This window comes from Sycon ciliatum, chromosome 4 (assembly GCF_964019385.1).
Source record: "Sycon ciliatum chromosome 4, ocSycCili1.1, whole genome shotgun sequence".
NCBI lineage: Eukaryota > Metazoa > Porifera > Calcarea > Leucosolenida > Sycettidae > Sycon > Sycon ciliatum.
Genome location: NC_088646.1, coordinates 34,772,328 through 34,799,642, shown reverse-complemented (window position 1 = coordinate 34,799,642; position 27,315 = coordinate 34,772,328). Strand labels below are relative to the sequence as shown.

At 47.3% G+C, this 27,315-nt stretch overlaps 1 protein-coding gene across 3 annotated transcripts; it reads right to left on the bottom strand.

Annotated features, from left to right (window-relative positions):
- Positions 1–270: 270 nt before the first annotated feature.
- On the bottom strand, positions 271–25,351 carry LOC135815855 (receptor-type tyrosine-protein phosphatase S-like). 3 transcript variants are annotated; one of them, XM_065329200.1, is made up of 36 exons: positions 24,878–25,344; positions 23,507–23,605; positions 22,770–22,988; positions 21,804–22,100; positions 21,266–21,559; positions 20,493–20,777; positions 19,543–19,842; positions 19,009–19,178; positions 18,386–18,500; positions 17,696–17,881; positions 17,150–17,239; positions 15,570–15,899; positions 15,113–15,412; positions 14,350–14,462; positions 13,528–13,735; positions 13,117–13,225; positions 12,468–12,705; positions 11,726–11,768; positions 11,304–11,421; positions 10,670–10,788; positions 10,282–10,370; positions 9,872–9,962; positions 9,389–9,465; positions 8,831–8,867; positions 8,000–8,097; positions 7,492–7,611; positions 7,023–7,180; positions 6,533–6,668; positions 6,024–6,176; positions 5,550–5,649; positions 5,002–5,138; positions 4,211–4,345; positions 3,464–3,607; positions 2,903–3,090; positions 2,351–2,486; positions 271–1,758 (listed from the first exon to the last, which is right to left on the bottom strand). In XM_065329200.1, the coding sequence occupies exons 1-36, from the start codon at positions 24,939–24,941 to the stop codon at positions 1,630–1,632; spliced, it is 5,625 nt and encodes a 1,874-aa protein (XP_065185272.1). In that variant the 5' UTR covers positions 24,942–25,344; the 3' UTR covers positions 271–1,629. The 3 variants fall into 3 exon arrangements, 2 of the variants coding, with proteins under 2 accessions (XP_065185272.1, XP_065185273.1); XM_065329201.1 differs by having other exon boundaries at positions 5,056–5,138; positions 24,878–25,342; XR_010553328.1 differs by lacking the exons at positions 271–1,758; positions 2,351–2,486; positions 2,903–3,090 and having other exon boundaries at positions 3,553–3,607; positions 4,211–4,388; positions 5,056–5,138; positions 24,878–25,351.
- Between the last annotated feature and the right edge of the window lie 1,964 nt (positions 25,352–27,315).

The window sequence follows — 27,315 nt, the reverse complement described above, 5'->3', positions numbered from 1 at the left end:
CCAGGAGAATGAATGAAAAGTCAGGAGGAGTCTGAGAAAGAGAAGAAAGACGTGTGTGACCATAATCGTCGGGAATCGAACCCACAACCTATCGATTGGAAATCGCTGCACATACCACTGCACCATATGGCACACACACACACACACACACACACACACGCACGCACACACACGCACGCACACACACACACACACACACACACACACACACATTATATATATACACACACACCCACACGCACATGTACATACACCAGGACACGACTGCACTGTTAGACAATGGGTCCCATTGAACAATATTGCTGCAGGTCAGGTCATATGAACAGAACAGAACACAGTTTTGGTTTTGCTGCTGCTGCTGCATAGGTAAAATCAAGAGCACAGTCCTCTTGGTATAAAAAGTAATGCAAACAAAACAAGACGTGTATGAGCAACACAACAGACCGTCACAAAAAAATGAGGCTACAAATATTGGAATCGGTATAGAATATGGCGTCTGCATGTAGCATGCTTTGACATGTACAAGTGGAAATGTGACAGCTGAGGAATCTTGTGCCCAGTCGAACCGAAATACTATACAGCAGTAGCAGTACATCAGACACTCACTGACTGAGGGCAATAGCTGCACTATTAACTGGTGTATTTGCCCGAGTAGAATGAGCTAGAGAACGGCTAAGTGAGTCCGCCAGTAAGCTGGTGTGATGCACAAAGCAGTATCCGACAGAAGAGAGAGAGAGAGAGAGAGAGAGAGAGAGAGAGAGAGAGAGAGAGAGAGAGAGAGAGCCTAGAAAAACATTGATCGACCAGCTTACGCAGAGCGTGGCCGCTGTGGACTGCGGGGGCGCCAATTCAGCGGCCGTGTGCAGGTGAGCCAGCACTAGGCTGTCAAGTGCAGCAGTACAGTGGGCAACATTTACAACACAGCTCACAACAGCTATAGTGATGACAGGTGGACACATACCAGATCGCCAAATAATTGGTAAAGAGAATAAGGCAGAAAAAAGCGGAACACACAGGACCATGCATTGGGCGGCGATGGCAGCCAGAAGCAAAAGTCAACACAGAGAAGCAATACATGTAACTGAAATACCATGTCTGCAAATTCAACCATAATCTGACTTACATACTTGTAAAAAAGAGAACACATTTTAGTAATCACGCAAAGGAGGTATTATTTGTGAGAGAAATACAATATGGGGTCTCTGGTTTTTGTACAGGTCATATTTGCGATCATGTGCTAGCTCTGGATGCGGGCTGGGCATGTGTGTGTGCGCGTGTGTCTGTGCAGGAAAACCTTTTAATAAAGCGGATTATCTGTGTGCGCGCGTGCATGTGTGTTCATAGTTGTGTGTCCATCCAGGGTGGACCGAGTAGCTATCAAGGGATGCGAGGGGTGCGTGCGCGTGTACTTGTGAGCATAGCTGGATGGCGGAGCGGCTTGTCCACGGCATGTTGAGCAGTGCAGAAGCCGGCAGCGATGACTGCGAATAGCAGCAGTGTGGAGCATGCCTACCAGCTGAACAACAAGTCTGATAGACAGGATCCGGTGCAAGGAGCAAGGACAGCAGCAGCGAATCACTGACCAGCAGTAGTAGATGTCATTGGCAGTGTATCTGGAACGCACGGCACCTAGACTGCCACATCCACTGAGTACCGGGAGTGTGCAACTGCATCACCGTCAGTGTCCATCACATCGGTGAAATGATCAAACGGCGCTAGGTATTCCAGCACCGTGTCATACACAAACGAGTACTCCGCCTAAACAGCAAATACAAACACAATGATACAGTCAAGAAAAGCCTAGTAGCACTGGATATTACACATCTCTCTCTGTCTCTGTGTTTCTGTGTCTGTGTGTCTGTGTTTCTGTGTCTCTCTCTGTGTCTGTCTGTCTCTCCCCCTCTGTCTCTGTCTCTCCCTCCTTCCCCCCCCCCCTCTCTCTCTCTGTCTGTCTCTGTCTGTCTGTCTGTCTCTCTCTCTCTCTCCCTCTGTCTCTGTCTCTCCCTCCCTCCCCTCCCCCTCCCTCCCTCCCTCCCCTCCCCGTCTGTCTGTCTGTCTGTCTGTCTGTCTCCCTCTGTCTCTGTCTCTCCCTCCCTCCCTCCCTCCCTCCCTCCCCCCTCTGTCTCTCCCTCCCTCCCTCCCCTCTGTCTGTCTGTCTGTCTGTCTGTCTCTCTCTCTCTTACGCTCTCTTACTGGAGTAGGTGTCAAACACATTCGTATGTAAGGTTTCCTGCAGCAAACAAGCCACCTGGGCTGTACGTACACTACTACGACCCTTGCTGGTGAAGATCAGATTGGAACACCCACAACCATACAACAATGCTCTGACTGGAGCATGTACCCAACTTACCAGTGTCCGAACTAAGAATGGACGGTGAGCGCGAAGAGACTTGATTGTCATGAAGACATCGAGCAAACCCTCACATCGCATGCGCTCAATTATCGTGCTCAGCGCAATGAAGCAGCCAGTTCGGCCAACGCCAGTGCTACACAGATAACAATACATCGCACGCAGAAGAGAAGATCAGGGACTAGTTGCAGCATGCAGCGCAAAGGTGAACATCCAAGTTAGTCGTATGGACAGCCACTATATTGCATGCATGGACAGAAAATGCTGGCATGCACATACCGGTACACACATAACCTAAGAAAGAATGACTCCCAGAACCACCACCAAAACTACTGCAGTTTCCACCACCGCCGCTACTAGCAGCAGCAGCCGCAGCAGCAGCAGCAGCAGCAGCAGCATAGCAGTAGTAGCATAGCAGCAGCAGCATAGCAGTAGTAGCAGTAGCAACAACAGCATCACTAGGATCATCCATAGTACCTAGAAAGGATATCTTGTGCAGTGTAGATACACTGTACTTACTCGCAATGGATCACATACATACACTGTACTTACTCGCAATGGATCACCACTGGGCTATGGTCATCGGTACGCTCCTGCAGCTTCTGCACCTCACCAATCAGGTCTATGAGAGAGCGGCGTCCCGTAGCCAGACAGGTCTGGTCACTGTCCATGCTGTTCTCCCTAGGCCAGCAGCCAGAGCCGGAGTATTGGAATAGACACACTGTACGCGTTGCATCGCCCTACAACACATACAGACAAACACATACACAAGAACCACATGCAAAGTGAAAACCAACGTATATAGTCACACACAGACTACATTGCATTGCATTCCATAAAATAATACTTGGTAGAAACTTCACAGAACAGCTACATGGCCATCATATGCACACATACATCATATGCACACATACATCAAACACATATGCATACATGCACTAGCAGCAGCAGCAGCAGCAGCAGCAGCAGCAGCAGCAGCAGCAGCAGCAGCAGCAGCAGCAGCAGCAGCAGCAGCAGCAGCAGCAGCACTAGCAGCAGCAGCAGCAGCAGCAACACCATTATCATTGGTCTGAGTTGACTAACACTGATGAGCATCAGCAGCAGCAAGCTTACCATCGTGTTGGTCATCTTGAACTGACGCAGTGTGTAGACAACCTGCTGCGACGCGTCCGTCTTCGTCTGCTCCGAGATTGGATCGACTAGGCATGTGCCATACTGCGAAGCCATGTCCACGGGCCAGTACTGATGGCAAGTTTCCTGTGCATAAGTAGAGCAACAACAACAGGCAACAACAACAGCAGCAGCAGCACACAAGCCAATACAATCATGTTGATGCAGTCATGCTTAGCTGGCCGTGCACGGCATATCCACCCAGATATTCACGTTTGAGCAAGATTTCACAACAACAACTCAACATGACAGTTACAACCGTTCAGCACGACATCACACCCAACGCCGTCACAGTTACAACCGTTCAGCACGACATCACACCCAACGCCGTCCCGCACGCACGAGACAAAAGAGTTTGCTCACGTCTCTACGAGTACAGTGAACCTTCAGCCGTCAATACACTAGCCAGTTACAGTCAAAGTCAATAGGAATGTGATAGTTCTCACCTTCACCCACCAATTTATTGCATGCATTTCACACCCCTCTCTTATGTTGACGGTATTCACACTTCCTTCAAACTTGGCACTTCGGTTCTTCTCACATTCTCATTGGTGTTCTCTCTATCACCTTGTGCTATAAAACAAGGCTCTTCTCAGCTGAGAGGGTGTGTTATTTCCAAGCTACTAATGCAATCTATTACACTTAACTTGTTAGAGCCAAAGCAAAATACTATTCGTTCTCTCTCAGTACCTGTCCGTCTTCGATGACATCCGTCAGCATGACGATAACCTTGGAGCCAGACTGCCAAACCATCTGCCAGAAAGCATCAACTGTACGTGCCATGGGGCTTTGAGCGGCCACAAACGCACAGTGCGATTTGTACCCCTGGAAATACAGCAAACACAAACGCACAGTGTGATTTGTACCCCTGGAAATACACCAAACAGTTGACACACAAACGCACAGTGTGATTCGTACCCCTGGAAATACACCAAACAGTTGGATGATAAAATATCAAGTAAAGTGAAGACAAAAAGAGAGCCCCCCCCCCCCCCACACACACACACATACTCCTCTGCCTACAGCAATCTATTGGGAGAAACGTAGCAAGCAGACAGCAACATGCATCAAGACGCATCTACACAGTATCCTAGACAAGTACAGTCGTCCCTCTCTAATCCGGCACTTTATAATCCAGCACCCTCGATAAACCAGCACAATTTTCAGTAGCCAAAATGTCCTCTTCATGCACATTGCAGCAGTAAATCAGATTTGTTAATCCAGCACCCTCCCTAATCCAGCAGATTTTCGTGGCACAAATGGTGCCGGATTATAGAGGGACCACTGTAGCATAACTGGACGTAAACGTCCGCTCTGCCTTCTTATAAACCAGTGTTTTCTGCAGGCTAAATAAATAATCATATAAAAACCGCTCTGGGAACGGTTCTGAAAAACCTTTACTGGCGCTGCACCCCGTCGTAAAAGTAAGAAAAACGTATGGCTGCCAGTGTGCTAGCCAATGACAGTGCAGCAAGACTTACATCAACATAGCGGGCTATAGGACTTTCATCAACATAGCGGGCTATAGGACTTACATCAACATAGCTGGCATTCACGTAGTCACCACCTTCCTCTCCCTTCATGCTGCTAAGCGGCAGGCGTACGCGGTATTCATCAACTGAACAACACCAACAACACAGGACAATGCAAGAGAACGCACCAACACAAGGACTTCAGCACACACAGTACTTCAGTGCGCCGGATCGCAGTGAGGACAGGCACGCGACCCCGACAATACGGCGACCGTACTGCCGGAGCTCCATCAATTTTCTACCTCAGCTTTCCAGATAAGCCATCTTCAAACCCTGCCCCACCTGTACACCTGTGCACCTGCAGACCTGTAGACCTGTACACCTGTACGAGGTCCACACACTGCAAACAAACTACCTGCAGGTGGTCGCAGTGACAGGTTTTACTAGACTACATTGCTTTCAATCCACACAACACAACACGAATAACTGTCAGCACAACAACAGCACATTACAATGTAAAGCCTGCAGCAGCAGCAGCAGCAGTATCTCAAGCTTACATGGCAGATAGAGCTCGTCCGCAAATCGATTCTTCTTGACGTTGCAATCACGCAGGGCAGCCAAAAACGAAAGGTTGTCTACCTTCTCGGTCGAGAGGCGCTGTACCGGGCAATAGCAGTTGAGAAACACACAGCACATGTAGTAGTCAGATACATGCATGGTGCATTTCTGCACACTACATGCGTGCATTTCTGCACACTACGCATTCAAATGACACTGTCATTTACAATGCATTGAAGTATGTGGCGGCTCTCAAAGGGCTAAGCTCTTTGGCACATTCACTTGGATTTTGTGCCAACGTCCATAGACAATATCTCACTTGAATTCCACCAAGATTCGAATTGGGGTCACAGGTAAGTTCAGCTTTCATACGTGACATTATGGCTTGCGGAAAGCGTGAATATACCTGGAAGGGTGACATGCAATTTTGGCTTTCATCAAGACATTACGGTATGCGGACAGCGTGTATATACCTGGAACTCAGCCTGCATGCCAGTAATGCTGTCGTCAAGGATGGAAGGCTGCCGCAAACGCTGAAGAGCTTGAGGCAGGTCCTTAGCATAGATCTCTGTGTTGCCACAGTCCAGCGATTCCTTTATTGCCTCGTGAATGAAAAAGTATTGTTCCTGAAATGCACACACAACAAGCCAAAACACATTTTTTTCAGCGTACTCAGTTGCGAGTCCAGCTTTGCCATGCGCAAGGTGCGAGTCAAGGAGCCAAGAGTGGTCCTCATACACACTGCAGCAAAACAACACACTACTGTTTGATAGCACTCTTAAAACCTTTGAGTACATGTGCAATAAGAATGTCATTCCGACCCTCTGCTATTTACTGCTAGTCCCCCAGTAGCACCATGGCTGGGTATCGCCCTCATCTCTGGGGTTGCTCCCCACATGAGCAATGCGTGTACATGCTACGAGATTGAGTTTAATAAATAAATACATAAAATAGTCAAGTGCGATCTTTAGCATTTCCCTACCTCAACCTGCACCATGAAGTTGCGCTGTGCACGCATGATGGTGCAGTAGCCGTACACGTCGAGGGTGTCCAGCTCCTCCGCTCTCTTCAGCATGGCGTCGATTGCGATGAACGTGCCCGTGCGCCCAATGCCAGCACTACAGTGCAAAGAAACGCGCGCGCGCACACATACAGCAGACGCACACAGATTCCAGCACAGCACGGCATATCTACTACATACAACTTCCAGGACTGGCAATCATTTAATCCAGCAGGCACTGATGACACCCAAATGTAGCAGCTTACCAATAGAGAGCAGTACATGCAAATATAGAGTACACATTATCTTAGTTGTAACTGAACAATGGCCATCAGTCCCCATCATATCAACAAAATTCACGCCAATAGAGTATCAGCAATGCCACCACCATCACCGCCAATGGCAACACCACCAAGCAAGAGTGCTCGCACGGCAAGTGACGTATGAGCAGCATCGCTGTCCAACCCCATACCTGCAGTGCACGATCATGGGACCAGATCGCTCCGGGTTCAGCTGTCGCACTTTGCGGCGGAAGAGCAGCATGGGTGTGGCGTGGCGAGGTGCACTCTGATCAGGCCACGCAGTGAACTGGAATTGCTTCACTTCACGTGATGGTTCATCACGACCCACCTACATGTATGCACAAAAACGCCAGTAGAGATGAACACCACGCCATCAGCATCATGTGCCCTGTTCTGCAAGCTTCTACACACAGGATCATTTCAGCATGTGCATATCAGCAGTATCCAACCACAAGCACACTAGCTCCTTGTCCAAGAGTGACGTTAGTAGTACGTTGTTTTGCGCTATTCGCAGGCCAAAGTCCCGAGCCTGTCAACACGATACACGTCACAACGTGTGCATCTCTCCCCGGACACAGCACTCAACAAAAGAGACCGGAAGCATAAATCTGTTTATCTACAGACATCATTGTGCCGTACCTTGACGAGGTTGAAGACACGCACAACGTAGTCAGCCAGCGGTATGGTGTCTGTGAGCGTCACCTCAATGTTGCCATACGCAATGGTGCCAGAATCGGGCCAGTATTGTGCACATTTGGGCTGCACACACACAGTCAAGTAAACACAAACAACAACGACAGCAAAAATAACAACACGGCATCTCAGGCCAATGGTGACTACGGTAACTTTTCACACAACCACAATAACAAGCAGGAACAGACCAATGGAACAAAACACAATACTTAAAATCAATAAACACACAATCCGACGCTGCTGTGGCCAAGGCTAGAGGACTGAAACGAGTCAACAAGACTGAACATGTATCAAACTGAAGACCAGATCATACTGCTTTTCCATTGAAAAGATTTAAGTTACTTACTCACACAGAATATGCCATGGGGATTTGGTTACTTGCTGTTCAAGTTTTTAAAGTGATACAGTTGGTAACGTTATTGCAACAGGAGCTGTAACAGGCTGTCTCACTCACCTTTCCCTTCTCTTCCAGGTTGGTCAACATGACAATAGTGGCACTCTGCTGCTCCCAGACCATTCTCCAGAAGTCTGCCTTGGTCTCATCGACAGGACCTAACCAAGGAACATGAACAATACAGTATCCCGTTAAGAGCGTGCAGAAATAACAAACCGTGCCAACGTTATTAGACCACACAACTGCAAACATACTTCAAGTATACAAGTACAAGTATAGTGCAGTGTATACCTGAAGTACAGTCGATCTACCCTTATAACGATAACCTCTATAACGATATTACCCTTATAACGATATTTTTTTGCCAAACCAAATCAATCGATTGACTCGTGTATACATTGTCTTACCTCTATAACAATATTGCTATAACGATATTACCCCTATAACGATATAAAATGGGCTGACCAATCGACATTTTTTTCCATTTTATAACAATATCTAGCAGGGAGACCACTATCCAGGTAGGGCACGCTTTGCAAACTTCACTTGATAAGTCGCTGGGACATGACGAAATGCAATGGGGGCACCAGTGGGCACCTTGCTGTGTACATAATGTGCATGTACGTCAGTTTATATGCTATGAAGCGTGTAAAAAATGAACGAAATCCATGCATTATGACGTATGTGTATGAAATGAACCAGTTACCCCTATAACAATATTACCCTTCTAACAATATTTCTTGGTCTGACGGAAATATCGTTATAAGGGTAGGTCGACTGTACTATGCTTTGGGATAGAAAACAGTGTACAACAGATGCAACTTGCAAGGATGAGACCCGCCACAGCCACAGATTAGCATTGTTACAAAGGGCAATGACAAGGGCACCAACCTTGAGTGGCAATGTACGCGTTCTTTTCGTCATGGCCCTGAATTCAGCGCAGTCACAATGGCACATGTACACACACGCACAAGCACACGTGCACAAGCACACGTGCACACACACAAACACAAAATAGTCATTAGTTGAGGTGTAACAAAATACTCAGGTAGAACTATACCCCTGAGCATGACATACGTAAAAGCAACCCTACACAGCAGCAACGCTCCAAGTACTAGGCTATCAAAAAAGGGACAAGCGACCTTCATTAAGCCGACAAAACAACAAATAAATTGGACCAAAATAACAAATGAACAGAGAAGGATAGAAAGTGAATGACAATAATCAAAGAGACCAAACCAGACCAGTACAAAAGTACACCTCAGTTGACAGCAAATACATTTTGAGAGAATCATAAAACACATAAACTGATCAATATAGTTCCGATTCTACTCAATGGACTATATTATAGCATAACTTGTAGTTCTTTGGTCCTTTTTCGTTTCTATAAATTCTACTCAATGTTTGCACAATTCCTGCTGACTGAATCCAGCTGGTGCATGTACTTACATCAACAAAGTTGGCATTGATATAGTCGGAACCGGACACACCCTTGATGGCATTAAGCCGCACTCGACTATGGTCATCTGAACACAGCAGGAAGGGCGGAAACAGAGACAGTAACCGAGAGTTAGCGGAACAGCCATTTATGCTACAAAAGGATCGTGATGTGGGTAAGGCGAGACCAACAAAAAATACAGATTCCCGGGCGAAAAATAAAAAATTCGCCCGCCCGCATCAATTTCACATGGGTCCTGCCCGGGAATCTCGATTTTATTTTGGTCTCGCCTAATGAGCCGTTTTCGACTTGTAGCCAACCTGTATACATACGCATGGCATAATGCCATTCGCCTGCTTTCAATACTCCTCATCTCATTCGTTCTCAAATTCTATGTCCATTGATAGTAGCGCTGACAGCAGTGAACATGAATTCTGTGCAACAAGCTCCCCCCCCCCCCCCCCCCCCACAATAGCAGCATGCAAGTCACTCACAGGCTTTGATGTTGGTGTAGCGGTTCTTCTGGTGGTTGACTGTCAGATCACTGTTGTTGGTGGTGAAACCCTCAAAGTGAAGAGGCAGAGACTAAACGGCGAGAACACGACACAACAGCGACACATTGGCACATGCACGCACGCACACACACACACACACACACACACACACACACACACACACACACACACACACACGCACACGCACACGCACACGCACACAGTTGCATTCAACATACACCCTATGCATACTCTCCACAAATGAACGAGAACCGGGAACATGTTCCAATCACAATTCAATTGTAATTTGGAATGTGCCCCCGAGTATAGTCAATTAGCACAACATGTGGAAAAGCTATCCAAGACTGAGGCAATGAGGTATATTGTATTCATTATCAAAGACGACATACATCATACTCCTGAGAGAAAGGAAGGTTTCCTTCGGCTCTCATGTTGACCACGTGTTCGGAGAACTCGGCCAGATGAATGGCCGGGTGAGCTGCAAAGCCAACATAAGACACACACACACACACACACACACACACACACACACACACACACACACACACAAACCACACCAAACGGACGACGAGTGCAGCAGTCAGCTCGGCTAGATTATTCAATGCACGGAATTTTCCACGTACAACATATTCTTGATTTGCAGTACAACCACCAGCGTTCCTATGGCAACTAGGACATGGACAGAATGAGCTGTTCAAAACAGCACTGTTAATAGCTTGACAGTACATGTACTCTCCAGGACATCTGGAGCAGCAGCATCACAAACCCTCTCCCTACCTTTGTCCTCCCCAAGACGGATCTTCTCCACAGTTTCATCGCCGGTCTTTGGCAGCGTAAACGGCTTCTTGCCGGTGCTGTTGTTAGTAGAGGCAGCGCCTGTGCTCTCGGTTCTCCTCCTGTGTGTCATCAAATTGAATAAAATGTCCATCAATACACCGAGACCAGGTACGAAGCCAACACACACTACTGCCCAAACAACCTTTCACTTCCATGCTGTGCTCATACTACAGGGGTAGCTTCATAGCCAGTGGTTTTCTACACGTGACGAGTCTAAATGTACGCTGAAGCATGGCCTGGGGCTGAGGGGGGATAGAGTTGGCTGATCGTCATGGGCACAGGACCTCTTGCTGCACAGGGCGCTAAAGTGATAACAAGTACAGGTTTAGTTACACAATACGTGTACATGTGTAGAGTGTGCACAGTCATGCACTACATGTGCTCCAGTCAAGGTGAAACGTTCAAACTCGACGTTGTGCTCCGCTAGATCCAATGGCCGTCTTCACGTGCACTGACACATAGGTAATTCTTGGGTTGGGCAGCATGAAAGATCTGCACCGCTAGCACATCAATGTGTGTCTATGTGCAAAAGCAGCTGCAGCAGCAGCAGCAGCAGCAGCGCCAACAAACCCACCTGCCGCGATAGCGGAGTATCACCACAATGAGGAGAACGACGAGAAGCAAGACCACCACTGCGCCAATGGCGGCAGCAACGATCAGAACCAATCCTGATGACGTGTCGTCAGGAGCAGCTGCACATGTAGAACATGTACACAGCTCAATACAGTCACATCAACACTTCTGAACTAAAGTCCAAAGTACCGGGCTATCAGTAGATGCGGTGTGTGCGTGTGTGTGTGCGTGCGTGTGTGTGTGTGTGTGTGTGTGTGTGTGTGTGTGTGTGTGTACATTGCTCTGCACATTCGTGCATTGAGCACTCTTTCGAGCTGCCTTGACCAGCCCAGTTTGTGTCAATACAGTTATGCTCAGCTGTAACATTTATCCGCCTACACTAACTACATGAAGCTATGGTCCATGAACCATGGACAGACTTACAGAAATCCACCTTGGGAGTCCAGACCTTTTCCGACTCAGTACCCTAGAAACACACCCAGACACATGACACACAACGAATAAACACACAGTAAACGCGTAACACAGCTCACACTGCCGCTACTGTACACGTTAGAAGTTTGTACAGTAAAACTTGTCTAAGACGACCGCTCAAGGGACCTGCAAAAATGTGGTCTCTGCTGCCAGGTGGTCTCCTTATCCAGGGTCGTTTGGCTGCAAATAGCATCCCTTGGTCCTGGTTACAGTGGTCTTCTGAGGCAGGTGGTCTTCTGAGGCAGGTGGTCTTCTGAGGCAGGTGGTCTTCTGAGGCAGGTGGTCTTCTGAGGCAGGTGGTCTTCTGAGGCAGGTGGTCTTCTGAGGCAGGTGGTCTTCTGAGGCAGGTGGTCTTCTGAGGCAGGTGGTCTTCTGAGGCAGGTGGTCTTCTGAGACAGGTGGTCTTCTGAGGCAGGTGGTTGCCTTGACAGGTTTTACTCTACATGTATCGCTGCCATCATTCCCAAGAAGACATACATGCAAATGCCAGCATCCGTCTTTATCAAAGTCTTGCTCCTGTTCTATGGTCCATTGCCTATCTACCGTTGTAATCCACCTGTTGTCCAGTCCGGGAAATAACATGCTGGAAGAATGACGCTACTGCCGGTAGCTAGTTCATGCAGAGAAAATGCTTCAAATGTCATGTTGACATTAGACTAGGATTAAGGACTGCGATGGCCAGTTAACTTACGCTAGCGGTCACTGTAATAAGGGCAAATTCATACGAGAAGCCACGAACAAGAGGGGCATTCGCCACACCATGGGTTTTGCCATCGCCGATGACAAACACGGTTCCATCAGCAACGCTGTCGGGAGCCAGGCGAGCTGTGACGTACTCTGTGCTATCCGCCTGCCGCCGGAACCTGCCCAGCACACTGCGCTGCTGCCTCGACCCTGGCGTGCTCTTTCTGACGTACACAGCATATTGACTGCAGCACAGAACAGAGCAAGTGTGAGCATCAGAAGGCATGTTAACTACATTGCATACCTTGCATTGTTATGTCTCGCTATAGATAACAGTGTGACCTCGCTTATCTCACTCAATGCATATCTGCAATAGGCTGTAGCCCAAATAATGAAGTATACAAAGCGAAACATAACAGTATTGGTCCCATAAATTATGCATCTACACAAGCTATCCCATTTGACCCTCACCAGCTCATCCAATATGGGGGGGGGAGCGGGATCGGAAACAATGCTGATCCTAGCTGATCATTCTTGTATCCGGACATTATTGCCAAGTGTTCCTCTTGCCAAAAAGAGTTTGGAAAACTAAGCTCACATTGTGCGAGAGTTCCCCAGGCACACTTAAGGAACTACTTCACGCGCACATGACTTACGCTGCAAAGGCATGATCAGGAGACCTGGTCAGTTCAAGCGGGATTGAACCATTGCTGGCAATGTTGCCTGAACCGCGGAATGCTGGAGGTTTCGTAGGTGGTCGAGGCACTGCAGTGGACAAAGGCACATAAAGATAAAGAATGCAACATGGCACTCGCTATTGACACCAGCAGGAATGATAACTAGTCATAACTTATAAACTATCTACTTGGTACACACACACCCGCGCGCACATCCACCCACGCACATGCATGCATGCACGCACGCACGCACACACACACACACACACACACACGCACACACACACACGCGCATACGCACACACTCACACGCATTTGCACAGACGCACACACAAAAATACCAGCAAGACACCCAAGATGGACCACGAACAAATATCCAGTGTTGCATACCTATGGTACTTGACTTGCACTCGACGTTCTCAATAAGCATTCTGCTGGCCAGGAGCGGGTCGTCTCTCTGCTTTGCCGTGACAGTCAGGGCATACTTGGTAAACGGTTGCAAGGGACGCGATGGCTGCCATGATGTTGTTAGCAGGTTGTCAGCACCTTCACTGTCCACATATTCCTCATCATCACTGTCTGTAGTAGTTATATACACCTAAAAACAAAAACAAAAAAAACAAAAAATACAACTTCACTTGGATACTGAGCCAATAAGAAATGAAAAATAGAAGAAAAACTCGTTCATGTTGCTAGTTGCTTCATAACTCGTTCGTATGTGTTTTTTTCTAATAAAATGTCACCTTCACCTTAACCATTCACATAACACAATGTGAAAGATATACTTCTGAAGTACATGAACTGAATGTGGACATCACCATTGCGCATGCCACATCAGAATCCCAGCTAGCAGTGGACACACACACGCACGCACGCACGCACACACACACTATGCACAGTTCAGTTATAGCTCCAAGATTGCATTACCAATTCAGAGCATACTGCCAGTTTTACACGCTATCCTTGGTATACCACTAGGAGCTCTACAGATATTTTATCTACATATACATGTACGGGCAAACACATGAACGTGTGCACGCACACGCACACACACACGCACACACACACGCACAAGCACACACACACACACCCCTCCTCTCCCCTTCCACACAAGCATGAAGGCGAGTGATCAGCTTATTAGAAGTAATAACAAGGTAGTTTTAAAGATACATGTCAATAGCATAGACTAGCCCATTCTAAAAGCCAACTTACGCTGTACACTACGGCTGGGCCATTCAGCTTTGTTGGCTCGGTCCACGAGAAGCTAGCAGGCGATGTGCGCAGAGCTGGACATGTACTCTGTACATTTGACGGAGTCTCCGGGGCTGCACGAAACCCAGCAAAGTACATGTAGGTGGATTATTCAAGATTCATAAGACTACTAGTATAACAGAGAGGTTCCAGACTGTCCAATCCAATAAAGTGCTCAATGCCGAAAGGCAGAGCTAGTTCAAACAACAATAAGAGGATGAAAAAGTATTCTTGTTGTAAGTACTAGTATGTGCTATGGGCTTACAAGTAGGGGTGTGCACGGGTAGTCGGGTGCCCGTGCTACCCGTGAGGACCTCGGGTAGTCGGGTACAGAATAGTACCCGATAATCCGAAGTCGCTAGATGACATCATAATTATGACATGTACAGTGCACGTGTACAAATTCTTGTCATCTCTGCATGTCTACCCAGTGTGTAAGGGAAGGGGTGCATTGTGGTTACCACGGAAACATTACCCGATCGGGTACTGTAACTAGTGAAGTCGACAAGCTGAGAAGGGATTTCCCTTACTCCCAGCCTGAGCACCTTTTTTACTGCCGGAATGCAGTTACCGCCGCAGCAGCCGCGGCAGCAAAACTTTTCCGCCGGCAACGTGCCAGTAACGTCACGTGATCAAATCACCTTGGAAACTTTCCCAATCGGTCACTTTTATCGGTAGTCTGAACGGGCCCTAACCAGTAGAAGCAAACCCATCTATCACTCACCAGCTTGTGATGTCATGAACGAGGTGCTGACAGAGTCGTTGCTCCGGAACAGCCCGTTGTATGTGACTACGTGCACACTGTACTGCGTGTACGGTATCAAGGCAGACAGACTGTGCTGCTGCAGCTGCTGCTCATCATGCACGTGATCCACGGTGAGGGACTTCTTCGTGCCCTGTGCCTCCACGTACTCAACAGTGTATTGCCAGGTCTGCGCGAAGGCATTTGTTGGCGGCTGCCACTGCAGGAAGACGCTGGTGGCATTGACTTGCGAGAAGGTGAGATTCCGCGGCGCCGTCGGCTCTGTGCAAGGGAAGAGCGACGCACACAGTGAGTCTGAATGAATGTTTCATTCTCCATACACACTGCGCCACAGCCGTCGCTCAGGAGGTAATGTAAATGCTATCATTTGTATTACAAGCACATGGAGTGCACATACATGGAGCGTACACATACTTACCACCTTGAATTGTGCTGGTTGGGTTGGATGGTAGACTGGTTGGCGATGCTCCTACAGACGTCAATACTGCCATGCGGATTGTGTACTCTGTGTCGTACTCGAGGCCAGTGAGAGCAACTCTCAACGCTCCGAATGGGCATGTCTGGCACTGTTCCACACCCCGTTGCGGGATAGTCCTGGTCTCTTCTGCACCACCGGTTGGTGTCAGGAAAAACATGTAGCTCACGATATCTCCATGAGTTTCAGCAGGATTTCGCCATGTCACTTTCAAGGCATTTCGAAGGCCGACATCGACTTTCACCGTCTGGATTCGAGGCGGATCAGAGGGAGCTGTGACCAGACAAACAAGTGCACAGGCAAGGAAAGGTGGCAGAGTGAGTAAACTGAATCTCTCTATACTCTTGCTTCTTCATCCCCCCCTTGTTGACCGGCACCGGCAACATCGTTGCAGCCTTGTCCATAGAATACGTCTCGCGCAGGTTCAACGGCATATTAAAATGCATATAACTGGTTTTCTAGCAATGGCTATACTCATAATGCGCTAACCCTACCACGTGTCCGATCCTCCCTGTACTTGAAGTCTCCTTTCTTCTCCGCATACTCCCTATGGTCTGCTCTGCCTCTAAGCCTTAAATCATGCACTGATATCAAGGAATTTATACGCGTTATCTCTGGCTAACTGCCCCTGCCTCTACTATCGTCATCTGTACTCTCCTAAGTAAACCCCGCGTTAATTTCGACTCTTGATTCCTCCTTGTCTTCTACTTTTTCTTTTTTCCCTGTTTTGGATATTTGCCGTGGTTGGCTATCACCCTTCATTTCACATTCATTTGTCATTGGCAGTCGTTTGACGAGCCAGGAAATGTTCAATAAATACAAATACAAACACTACACAAAGAGCAGGAATCGACTATAAGCACAGCTCGGCGGTGGCAGGACAGCTCATTTGCTGCATTCGGACCGGTGCCAACTTCTACGGCTATTTTCAAAGCTCCTGAAAAGGCATGCCTACATGTGTCATGTCTAATTTCAGGTGTCACTTGTGTTTCCGCTACAAAGCACACCATATGTAGAGAACATCACCAGGCAGACCACGAATGCACGAGGACACTGAACAGGCTAATAAACATTCGAAACATATGTAACGTTCTGACAAGAGCGAGTGCTAGTATATTTTCAGTTACGTTACCCCCAAATCACCATTTAGCTACAATGTGTGTATGCACTTGCATCGACCACCCACTGTCCTCCTGACAGCCTTCACAATCAACATGCCTAGGAGGAAGCGAAAGAGCTCTGTTTCCCAGTGCAACAATCACCAAAGAGCTGTGACGTTGCATGCAAGAGATGGTTTCACTCAACATGTCAGCCACTACAAAAATCAAACTGCCTCCGTGGCATTGAATTTGAGCTCGTTTCGAAGAGCTTTCTTGAAGAGCTTTCCAGGAAGCCCAAGATTGGCGAAATCAGTTGATTAGGACAATGAGGCACGGAATATTGCATTTTTACATCACTTGGCAATTTTAAAATGAACAAATGACAACAACACGCTCAATCACACACCATACACTAGAACTTACTGCCATCGATGGATTGGAAAGTGATTGTACTGGGATTGCTATATTCCACGGTAAAGGCCCGGACCGACACGTGGTATTGCATTCCACCAACTGCGCGAGGAGCAACAAGCACAAGTACGCAGACACAGTACACCAACAAAACAGACAACATCTCATCGGGCAAATTCATCGATTCCACTGTTACCATAGCCATCAAGTGAATTATTGACACGTTTTTTTTTAATCAATCCTCAAACGCAAAAAAAAGAAAAAGAAAAAAGAGCCACAACATCCGCACTAGCGTCAGCATTTCGTATTGGAGAGGGTTTTCTAAGAAAATAAAAAGGACAGTAGCCAGTATCTTGATCAGATGCAAGAGTTCAAAACCAACAATTGGCAATCCAACCCAACCGATATCACATCGGTTGGAGCCTGTGCTGGCTATATCCCGGTGACACGTCTCCGAACTCTGCACACAAGGAATTCTGCCAAAAAGACAATTGGGTCACAGCACTCAACGTCGCAGTGTTTAGCTAGATGGCACAGCAATCGCCAGTGCTAACTTACTAAGGCCATTGAATGTAGCCATCAAGTCTTGTGTAACCAGTGAGCGAACCGACCCAGTTACATCATCCTCCAGGGTGACATTGTAGTGTTGAACGATACCGTTCGGGTATTCTGGCTCTCTCCAAGTTACAGTGACAGCAGTATGATCGGACTGGCTCTTGTTCAAGTCACGTACCTTACTTGGTGCTGGAACACACAACACATCATTACAGTGGATTCAGCAACACAAAGGCACCAAGAAACCATCCACACACACACACACATGCACACATGCACACATGCACACACACACACACACACACACACACACACACACACACACACACACACACACACACACACACACACACACACACACACACATACACACACCACACACACACACGTGCACGCACGCACGCACGCACACACACACACACACACATCAGCAGCGGCAGCAGCATCATCATGAGCAGGATTGTATTGTAGTAGTAGTCAGTAAAACAAACCGACTGAACATAGCACTGGAGAAAAGGAATACTGTAGCAGTAAAGAGCTGCACAAGCAGCGTACGCAAGAAATCAGTGATTGCCACAGACTCCAAACAAAGACACAAGCGGAAAGCACACTATGTACAGAAACTGGCCTAGCCTTGACTTATACTGGTCGTATCAAAATTAGACACTATCGCCATCCTCAGAAAAGTCTTACCAGCTTCTTTCGTTGAAGTGATAGTGTAGGAGATTGGACCGCTTCCAATATCGTTGACTGCAGCAATGGACACGTTGCACTGGGTGTGCGGCTTTAGGTTCTCGATGACAAAGGTCTGGAGAATAAACCCCACAGTTACAACGTATAACCCACACAAAGACACACACACACACGCACGCACGCACACATGCATACACACACACACACACACACACACACACACACACACTCACACACATATACATATACATACACACGTACACACACACATCCATATCAGTTAGCCAATAGGCGTGCTATGCACACCAGCTGCTTCGAGAAATGCACACTCCACACGTGTGCAAGGCTGACAAAAACGGCCACAAATAGCTTACAAATAAGCGACGTGGAGACAATGACCGCGGAACGAATATTATTCATTGCTATCAACAATTAGCTTAGCCTGGTGCCAGTCGATAACTGACCCATCCCATGATCTAAGCTTAGCGTCAGAATACATATACTGCACAATGCACTGATCGACATGCTGTACAGTATTGCACACATCCTGGATGAACTTGCACTTCTGGAGCGGCTATCTCCTGCTGACAAGATCATTTTCACAGTGCAAAAAGCCTACTTACAGTATTATGCGGAGGAATCATTATCGGCTGCGTAGACAAATTGCCACAATACCAATTCAACCGATAATTCCGTCCATCGTCGCTATTCCAGTTGGAAATCGCAGTCCAAGACAATGCCAGACTGTGGGTGCCTGGGACGAGGCTAGTGATGGACACACTGTCAGAAGGCTCTGTCAGCAGCACAAACAACAAACAACACATTGCAAAAGAGAATCATTCGTAGCTTACCAATACAAACCAATGACAACATTCAACACATGCCCCCCCCCCAATGCATAAACAGCATCACTACCACACACATTCAACACCGCTTCTCGCTTCCCACTGAAACGCCTCAGGTAGTAAGAATACCCCTCACCCACAAACCCACACGAACACACATACCAACGCACACACGCACATGCGAAAGCACACACACACATACGAAAGCACACACGCACATACGAACGCACACACGCACATACGAACGCACACACGCACATACGAACGCACACACGCACATACGAACGCACATGTGCACACACATGCACTTACCCTTCTTGTTCGTCGTGGCGTCCTTGTTGACCTCGGTGTCAAACTGGTTATTTGCAACATTGAGCCGCACAACGTACTTGCGATTCGGCGAGAGGTTTCTGAAAGTGTAGGCCAGTGCGGTATGGTCAACAGCAGGAGTGGGGAGAACTTCGGCTCCACTATCAGCAAACCTCAGTTCAATAGTGAATGTCCTGACAAATGCAGGACCTGGACCACCATCATTAAAATCTATTGGCTCCCACGTCACCATAATAGTTGTAGCAGTTGTTGTTATATCCGATACAACCGGTTGAGGAGGTTCTGCACACAACGAACAAACAACACACTGTGAATCACACTGGCACACATATTGGCACAGATACACAGCTACACACACGCATGGCTGTTGACGAAGTGATGATAGCGCTGGATATACATGTACAGTGTCCTGGCTATTATGGTTGACCCCATTCTCTTCCTCTCCTGGATACATTTCCAGGAAGCCCTAGATTATGAATATTGAGTGAGTAGAACTGAGGTTGTGATCCAAGGGACACGAAAAAACTGCAGAACTTTGAAAATGTCCTAGGGCTCTCACTTAAAACTCATTAGTTGTGATTCGTTTCTAAATAAATATCTATATTTACGGATAGCCCCTTACATACCGGTAGTTGGTTGAAGTGACTTTTTCTGATCTGTGAATCCTTATGTTCATTTTCGATTTTTCCTCTTTCACTCCTTTTCAGACACACACACCACTACCATGCACTGGCTATAGGAGAATGAGAAAGAGCTTTCCAGCTTGCCTTTCACCAAAACCACCACTTTTTCCAAGGTTAATTAACTGGTGGAGGCACATGCCAAAAAGCTCTCATTTCAAATTGGGCTCATTTGCTTCAAATAGGCTGCTCCTCGCCAATCCAGTATACAAGCACAAATTAAACAAAACAAAAACATGGCAAGGTACTAACGTCTGATGCCAGATGTCTTCACAAGAACACCACTATACTCTGGATACGCCTGTCCATTCACGACTGGGGTAGCGCTGATGAAGATCTCTACTCCGCCGCCATACTGGATGTTGAAGGATGGCTGTGTCGTCTGGTCGAAAGTGCGGTTCCCGTCGAGAGAGTATTTATATGATACGGCCAGAGCGCCATTGTTTAGCCAATCGGCAGGAGGACTGAAGGAGACATTGGTTTTGAACACTAAAGGGCTCAGAGTAGACAGCGGTGTTTCCGTCACACTAAGGCGAGCTGCAGCACAACAGCAGTAGATGAGGATTGCATAAGAATCCATACTTCAAATGTTCTTGAATGTATTGAAAATTGAGGTTACTTGATCACTTTCCAAAGAGGTCTCGTTTCCATGTACAGCACTGGGCAAAAGACTTCACTACAAGCAATAAACAATACGATTAGTACTAGGTCCTCCAACAGAACTTTGGAGGCAGTCGAAATGCAGGAGAAACAACCAAAAAGCCCAGACAAAATGGCCAGAACACACAGCAACTATGAACAATTCTGGAAATTTTTTTTTTTTAAACAAGGAAAACGGCGGGGCACAAGTTATGCGTTAAGTCCACCAAATAAACCAGATTTTGAACAGTCAGACGTGCACAAGGTAGCACCAGACTGACAAGGAGTCCTTGGCTCACCATCCGAGTAATTCTGGAAATGATTGGACGATGGCAGAAGGTTACACATACAGTACACTGACAATGTTTCATTACCCTGATACTTACGCGCAGAAAGAGTTGTGAAGTCCTCTTCCAATGCCAACCCCTCTCCAAAATTGTTTGTAGCCGTCAGCTGAACAGTGTAGGTGGTAGAAGGATCGAGTCCCGTCAAGGTCATTGACGTAGCTGCTGTTATGCTACTGTGGGGCTTCGCTGCGTTCACGAGAACAACACGGTACTGGCGCGAAGGTGAAGAGACACCGTTGTCTTGCCACATAGCATCCATTAGTGCATCCCATGATGCAACAGCCGAGTCATGCACAATACTACCCAGCACAAGATTAGACGGACGCGCCGGCACTGTAAACACCAAAAAGAACACAACATGTGTGATCAATATTCAACTGTGAAGAAAGCAACAAACCAATGACACAGCCAAACCAACAAAACTGTTGGTGTAGGCACACATGTAAAGTAAGTACTTTGGATGTACCAGCACTGTGTTTTAGAGAAGGGCTAAAGCCAGGGTATTCATGTCCGGTTGTCACTTCCTGGTGGTGTGAGGGTGGTAAGGGCGGTGGTGGTGGTGGCGGTCATAACATACCTTGTCTCGTCGTGAAGGACTCAGTGCGCTGTGCACTCTGAGCACCAGATGCAGAGTTGCGATAGGATACATGCATGGTGTAGGCTGTGCCAGGAGTCAGTCCAGGGAGAGACACTAGCTGTGTAGAGCCACTCAGGGTATAGTTCACCGTTTGCTGTTGCGCCTGACCAGCTCCATCCGGACCATAGCGAACAAGGAGTTTATCAGCTGTTCTTAGCGGCGTGGTGGCCACATTGAAGCTTGCAGCATTGGGCGTGATGGACACTTCTGTGACTGATGCAGGGACAGGTGGCCGCTCTGTATATACACACAAAACGGTGCAGCAGTCCACAAGTCAGACCACTATACTGTGCTAGATTTTTTCGACTTTCTACTTCAATGACACTGCTCACCGGGAAAGGGGAAATGGGAGAACATGAAAAAAACAATAGAGAACAATGGGAAGGTGGGTGCTACAGAATAGCCGTGTTGGTGAGTCTGGAGCCACACCACTGACCAGTATCAGCATCAGAGCATCCTCCAAATGAACCACTGCAGATCTCGTACTAGTATCAGAAACTTTCGCCATCGGAAAAGCTTCGCTACAACAGAATTATACTAGCCACGTATAACTACAGTCGCAGCAGCTAAAACCTGACCTCACGAATGTAAAACACACACACACACACACACACACACACACACACCTACATAAACACAGGGGTTGCATGGCGCTAGCACTGGGAATGCATCGGGATGCAGTGAACATGGCTCCGCAGTGTTCATGGGCCTGGATTTCTCGAGGGCCAGCCGCAGCACACACAGGATACTAGCAAAGCAACTGGAAGGCACTATTACATATACTGGTTCCAGTCCTGGTGGTGACAGTCAATTCTCTCTTCAGACTTTACCCTTTTCCATTCCCTTTCAACTAATGAATACATGTAACTTACTGCTGTTAACATTTCCAATGACAAAACTACTCACCAGCAGAAATGAAATCTACACTAGCCATCTCTACTGATCCCGTGTCCACATCTTCAGTGACACACTCGAGTGTCTGGAGAGTGGCATGTATGTGATGTACGCGGAAGTAAAGAACGTTGTCCTCGATTATGTGCCCGGCAGTCTCGTCAATGGCAATTGCATTCCGCGTCCAGTTGAACATTCCTCTTGTGAAGCCGGACTCCGTGCACGTTACATTCACTGAGGACATGAACACAAAAAGGACACCATGCACAAAGTCCACAGGCACAAGTTGTTGTTGTTGTTGTTTCAAATCTTTATTCTCACGATAGCCAGTGGCCAATAAGAGATAATAGTGTGAGTTGTTGTTGCTGTTGTGGTTGTTACTTCTATTGTAGGTTTATTCAACATCGCGTGTAGCACAAGTTGATACAACACCCATTGAATTTGCGTGTGCAGCGGTGGTTTGGAAAAGCTATCCAATGATCAACAGTGCAAAGAAGCACAGCAAAACCTGAAACATATCTGCTTAACTAACATCAAGCTTCATCATCGCTCGGTACATACGTGAAGCTCTGTTAAGCTCACGCACGTTCATAATATACCAGCTAAATACATCATTAGTATAGTCATATTTCTATCGAACACGCTCGGCAAAGTCACCAAATAGGAGGAACGATAGCACATGTGATTTCCATATGTGCTGATTAGATAGCAATGGGTTAAACTAGGCACATTGGGCGACAGCAACAACTTACGCCATTGTGGACTAAACTGGTCCCCACCAAGGTGATCCAGTATCACCGTCTGCATTGCAACAGGTGATATGGACACTGGCGATTGCCCATGGCAGCAACCTACAATACAAGCAATCATGCACACACACACACACACACACATACACACACACACACACATACACGCACACACAGAAGGATCGAGAATCAGAAAGAGGGTCATGACAATATGCACTCTCATCGTTTTCAAACCAGATTTCGGCTAAATTGGGCTCAAAATATCATTTCCTTTTAGTATAATAGTGATGTACTGCAACATGTACTATACTGCATCCGTGTTATGGCAAGGTTGAGAGGCTGCATTTATTTCTTGCTTTTGACATGATTTGTAACGTGTTTACGTGGGTGCAGGGCACCCTAATTGCGCCGCAGAGCTGGGAGCAAGCTCATCATTTCTCGACCAGTGCCCCTTGAATGATTTGTATGCTGACTGCATTAATATAAGTGTGTTCTGCGTCTTTTGCAGGCATGCTTGGTAAATTTATTTGCATTCTTTTAAAGAATGACCCACTTCTTACGCAGGGATGCATAATCCTATCACAATTGGAATCAACCGTGTTGTGTGACCGGTCCTTTCAATGTCCTCAGTATCTTTCCTTTTCCATCTGGACTCCTCGTCGCCCTCTAGCTATTCTCTTGTGCCTTCTTGCCACTATTCACTGATGTGGGGCTTTGAACAAATCATGGAATCAATGTACTGCATTAAACTGGTGCAATGGCAGTAGGGTAGTAATGACGAGAGAGAGTACATGTACTATCTAGTGTGTGTAATAATAATATTATACTTTACTTTACTCCCTGATGGAAAGAAAACGTTATGTGCGAACAGCAGCAGCAGGTATGTCTGACAAGGAGGTCGAATGACTATGTGCATGATTTCTAAAGAAGAAAGCTGCTGCTCAGCTGTCCAAAGAAAGAACGTGGGTCAAAGACATCATACAGACATACTAGTGCTGTTGTGGTGCATTCATGATGCAACCAAACCGGTACGATATTAGTACCAGCAGTCCCTGATAGCGGCGAAGCATCTCTTCACACGCAGAGCGCAACACCAACAGGCTTCAGGCAAAACACATATTGGGATTTAATTCTCGACAGTGCCATTATTGCACAGCAAACTGAAAATAATCTTCGGGAGAGAAGTCAACTCCGGAAGCTACTAATCAGTTGGGTAACTGATCCAGTTCTGCCACAAGAGAAACAGGCCAACAAACAATGATGCGAACCCATGCACACCCTCACAGGCACGAACCAGAGCGCAGGAAACTAACTGATTGACCCCACCAGCCTCCAACAAGGCTTCATGCCCTCCCAGGTACAAAGAAAACTTACCAAGAACGCAGAGAAAAATAGATACCAGCAAAGCAATGCCGCGACCAGCCCTGGACGGAGGCATTCCTCCAAATCGAAAGGCAGCCGACGCAGCCAAGGTTAGGGAAGCCTTCTGGTTAGTCTAAACCAGGGGCTGATGGCCTTGACTCAATAGCTAAAACACTGCTGCGTGCACCGAAACAGAAATCCCTCACTACCGTATCAACGGAAAAATCGATCCCAAGTAGAAAATCTGTAGGTAGGAAGACGAAGCGGCTGCCGCATGTGCAAGGACCAGCCGATCACTGCCGGTTTAGGCGAGCAGCCCTACACTCGCTAGAGATGACCTAAATGTTGCTACAGCGACTCGTGAGCTGGCTGGAACGCCTGAATGCCAAGGACTCGAACACACCAACTCGAGCAGAACTCAACAACTCACCAACTGATCCGGTTGCCAGATGCAAGATTGCCAAGAGTTCGTGAAAGCACAAGCCAGACCAGGCTCGATTCATTTTCGATGTGCCGCATGCACACTGCACTGCCCTAGTCAGAGGCTGAGTAGTCTACATAGTCATTGCTAGTGCAAACGCTGTCTGTAGCCTGGCTTTGACTTGCTCGCTTTCATGACAGACTCAGTGAGTCTGTACAGTACTAGTAGGGCTGGTACTGTAGTTACTAGTGTGGGCTTCACTGCACAGTGCACTGCACTGTTCACAAGACTCGGATGCGTGGGCGGCAGAGCAAAAAATAATTCCGATTTTTGTGATTGCCGGCACTTTTTACATGTACGATGTAGTATGTATAATGCCATGATGTATGATGTATGATTATACAGTACTACTACTAGTACTGTAGTAATACTAGTATGACATTGTAGATCTTCCCACCCATACAAAACTTACAAGGCGACGGTTCACAACACAACAACAAAATACACAAGCACACTGCCACTGCCGCCCTGGCACTGCTCTCGATCGAGTCGAGGTAACGATCGTAGAGAGATAATGGTTCGTCCTCAGGGACGCGTTCATTTTTCATTCTTTGTTTTACTTTTATTTTGCTGTCATGTCAGTAGCCTGCACCACGGTCACACTCACAGCCTTATCAGAGCACATGTGCATAGTAGCCATCCACTCCAGTATCGTGCTAGTTCGGTCCGATCTACCATGATCTACTCCTCAGGCTCAAGCCTCAACGGCTCGAGCCTTCATCAACAACTCTAGTCCACGTAAACCGGTCAATTCATCAAGACGTCTGTGTCAGTGCGCTCGCGGTCGATTTGGCCACTCACGCATAATTATGGATGAATGAACAGAAAGGAAGGCTTCTACGTTCATTTTCTAGTTCTACCACTACATCATGTACCTAGTACTGTGTAGTAGTAATGACTTTACTCTTTAGTTATGTACCTCACTCCTCACGACCTCACTGTCCTCAGTGCAGACAGTGTACAAGGACTACCTGTGACGTTGGAAACAATCGCGGTGAACCGGGCGAGTCACACGGCTGCTGCACACTCGACTAGGGCCAGTAGGGGTACCGGCGGTCAAAACTCCACAAGACCACACGTGCAGAGAAAGCTGAAACTCAGTTAGTGAATAGCAATACAGTGTAACAAGGAACTGGTAGGTCTACAATCATGGTGCAATGTTTCGAATACTAGTACACGGACGGACGTGTGCGTGCCCAGTTCTCGACTCGCTTTTCCGACTCTGGCGGTGTGCGACATACAAACACGGTCACTGCTCCGCGATCAGCGCAGTAACACTACACGTAGTCTACGTAGACCTATGTATGACAAGTCAAAAGAAAATAATAATGTAACTGTGTACATGTATAAATAACATAACTAATTACTTGTAATAAAGTCATAACCACGACGTGGTCTGTAGTCGACAAGTCCGTACCATGGTAGACGAAGAGTAGGACTTGACTGACAGTCTGTGTTGATCTGCGCGAAGGCTTTAGCGATCGTGCGACACTCGGGTAGATCTACGGGTCAGGATGCGTAAGCCATGGTAAACGGCCACTGAGTTCTTGTGATTCGCCGACACTTGGTGACAGGAGCGTGTCGGTTGTGTTACCAACTAAAAAAATACTTACCACCGCGTACCGGCAGGGTGCCTTGCAAAGAGACCGACACTGGTAGTAGTAGATATGGTGACATGGTCAACCGCCTTCCGAACCACCAGGTATGGGTCATCGACTCATCGTCACTGCACGGTGACTTCATGTGCACCAACTAACGACATGGCGTCCTTTCATGCGGTTTACCGCACGGATTTATGAAGTCGGACACATTCCGATTTATTTGCATCAATCGCACAAAATTAGGTACATTTCTCTTGTAAACCCTGTCAGTTTGAGAATTTAGACAAACACCGAACAAATTTTAGCCGCGACGAGGATCGGGAGAAATCCATCATAATTATTAACATAGCTACTACCATCACGTCGAC

Coding starts and splice junctions, on each gene's coding strand:
- LOC135815855 (XM_065329200.1), bottom strand. CDS start 24,941: ATGCCTCCGTCCAGGGCTGGTCGCGGCATTGCTTTGCTGGTATCTATT. Junction 20,778..21,265: donor CTTCACAACTCTTTCTGCGC/GTAAGTATCAGG, acceptor GTTGTGCTGCAG/CTCGCCTTAGTGTGACGGAA. Junction 7,181..7,491: donor GTGTCTTCAACCTCGTCAAG/GTACGGCACAAT, acceptor GCATACATGTAG/GTGGGTCGTGATGAACCATC.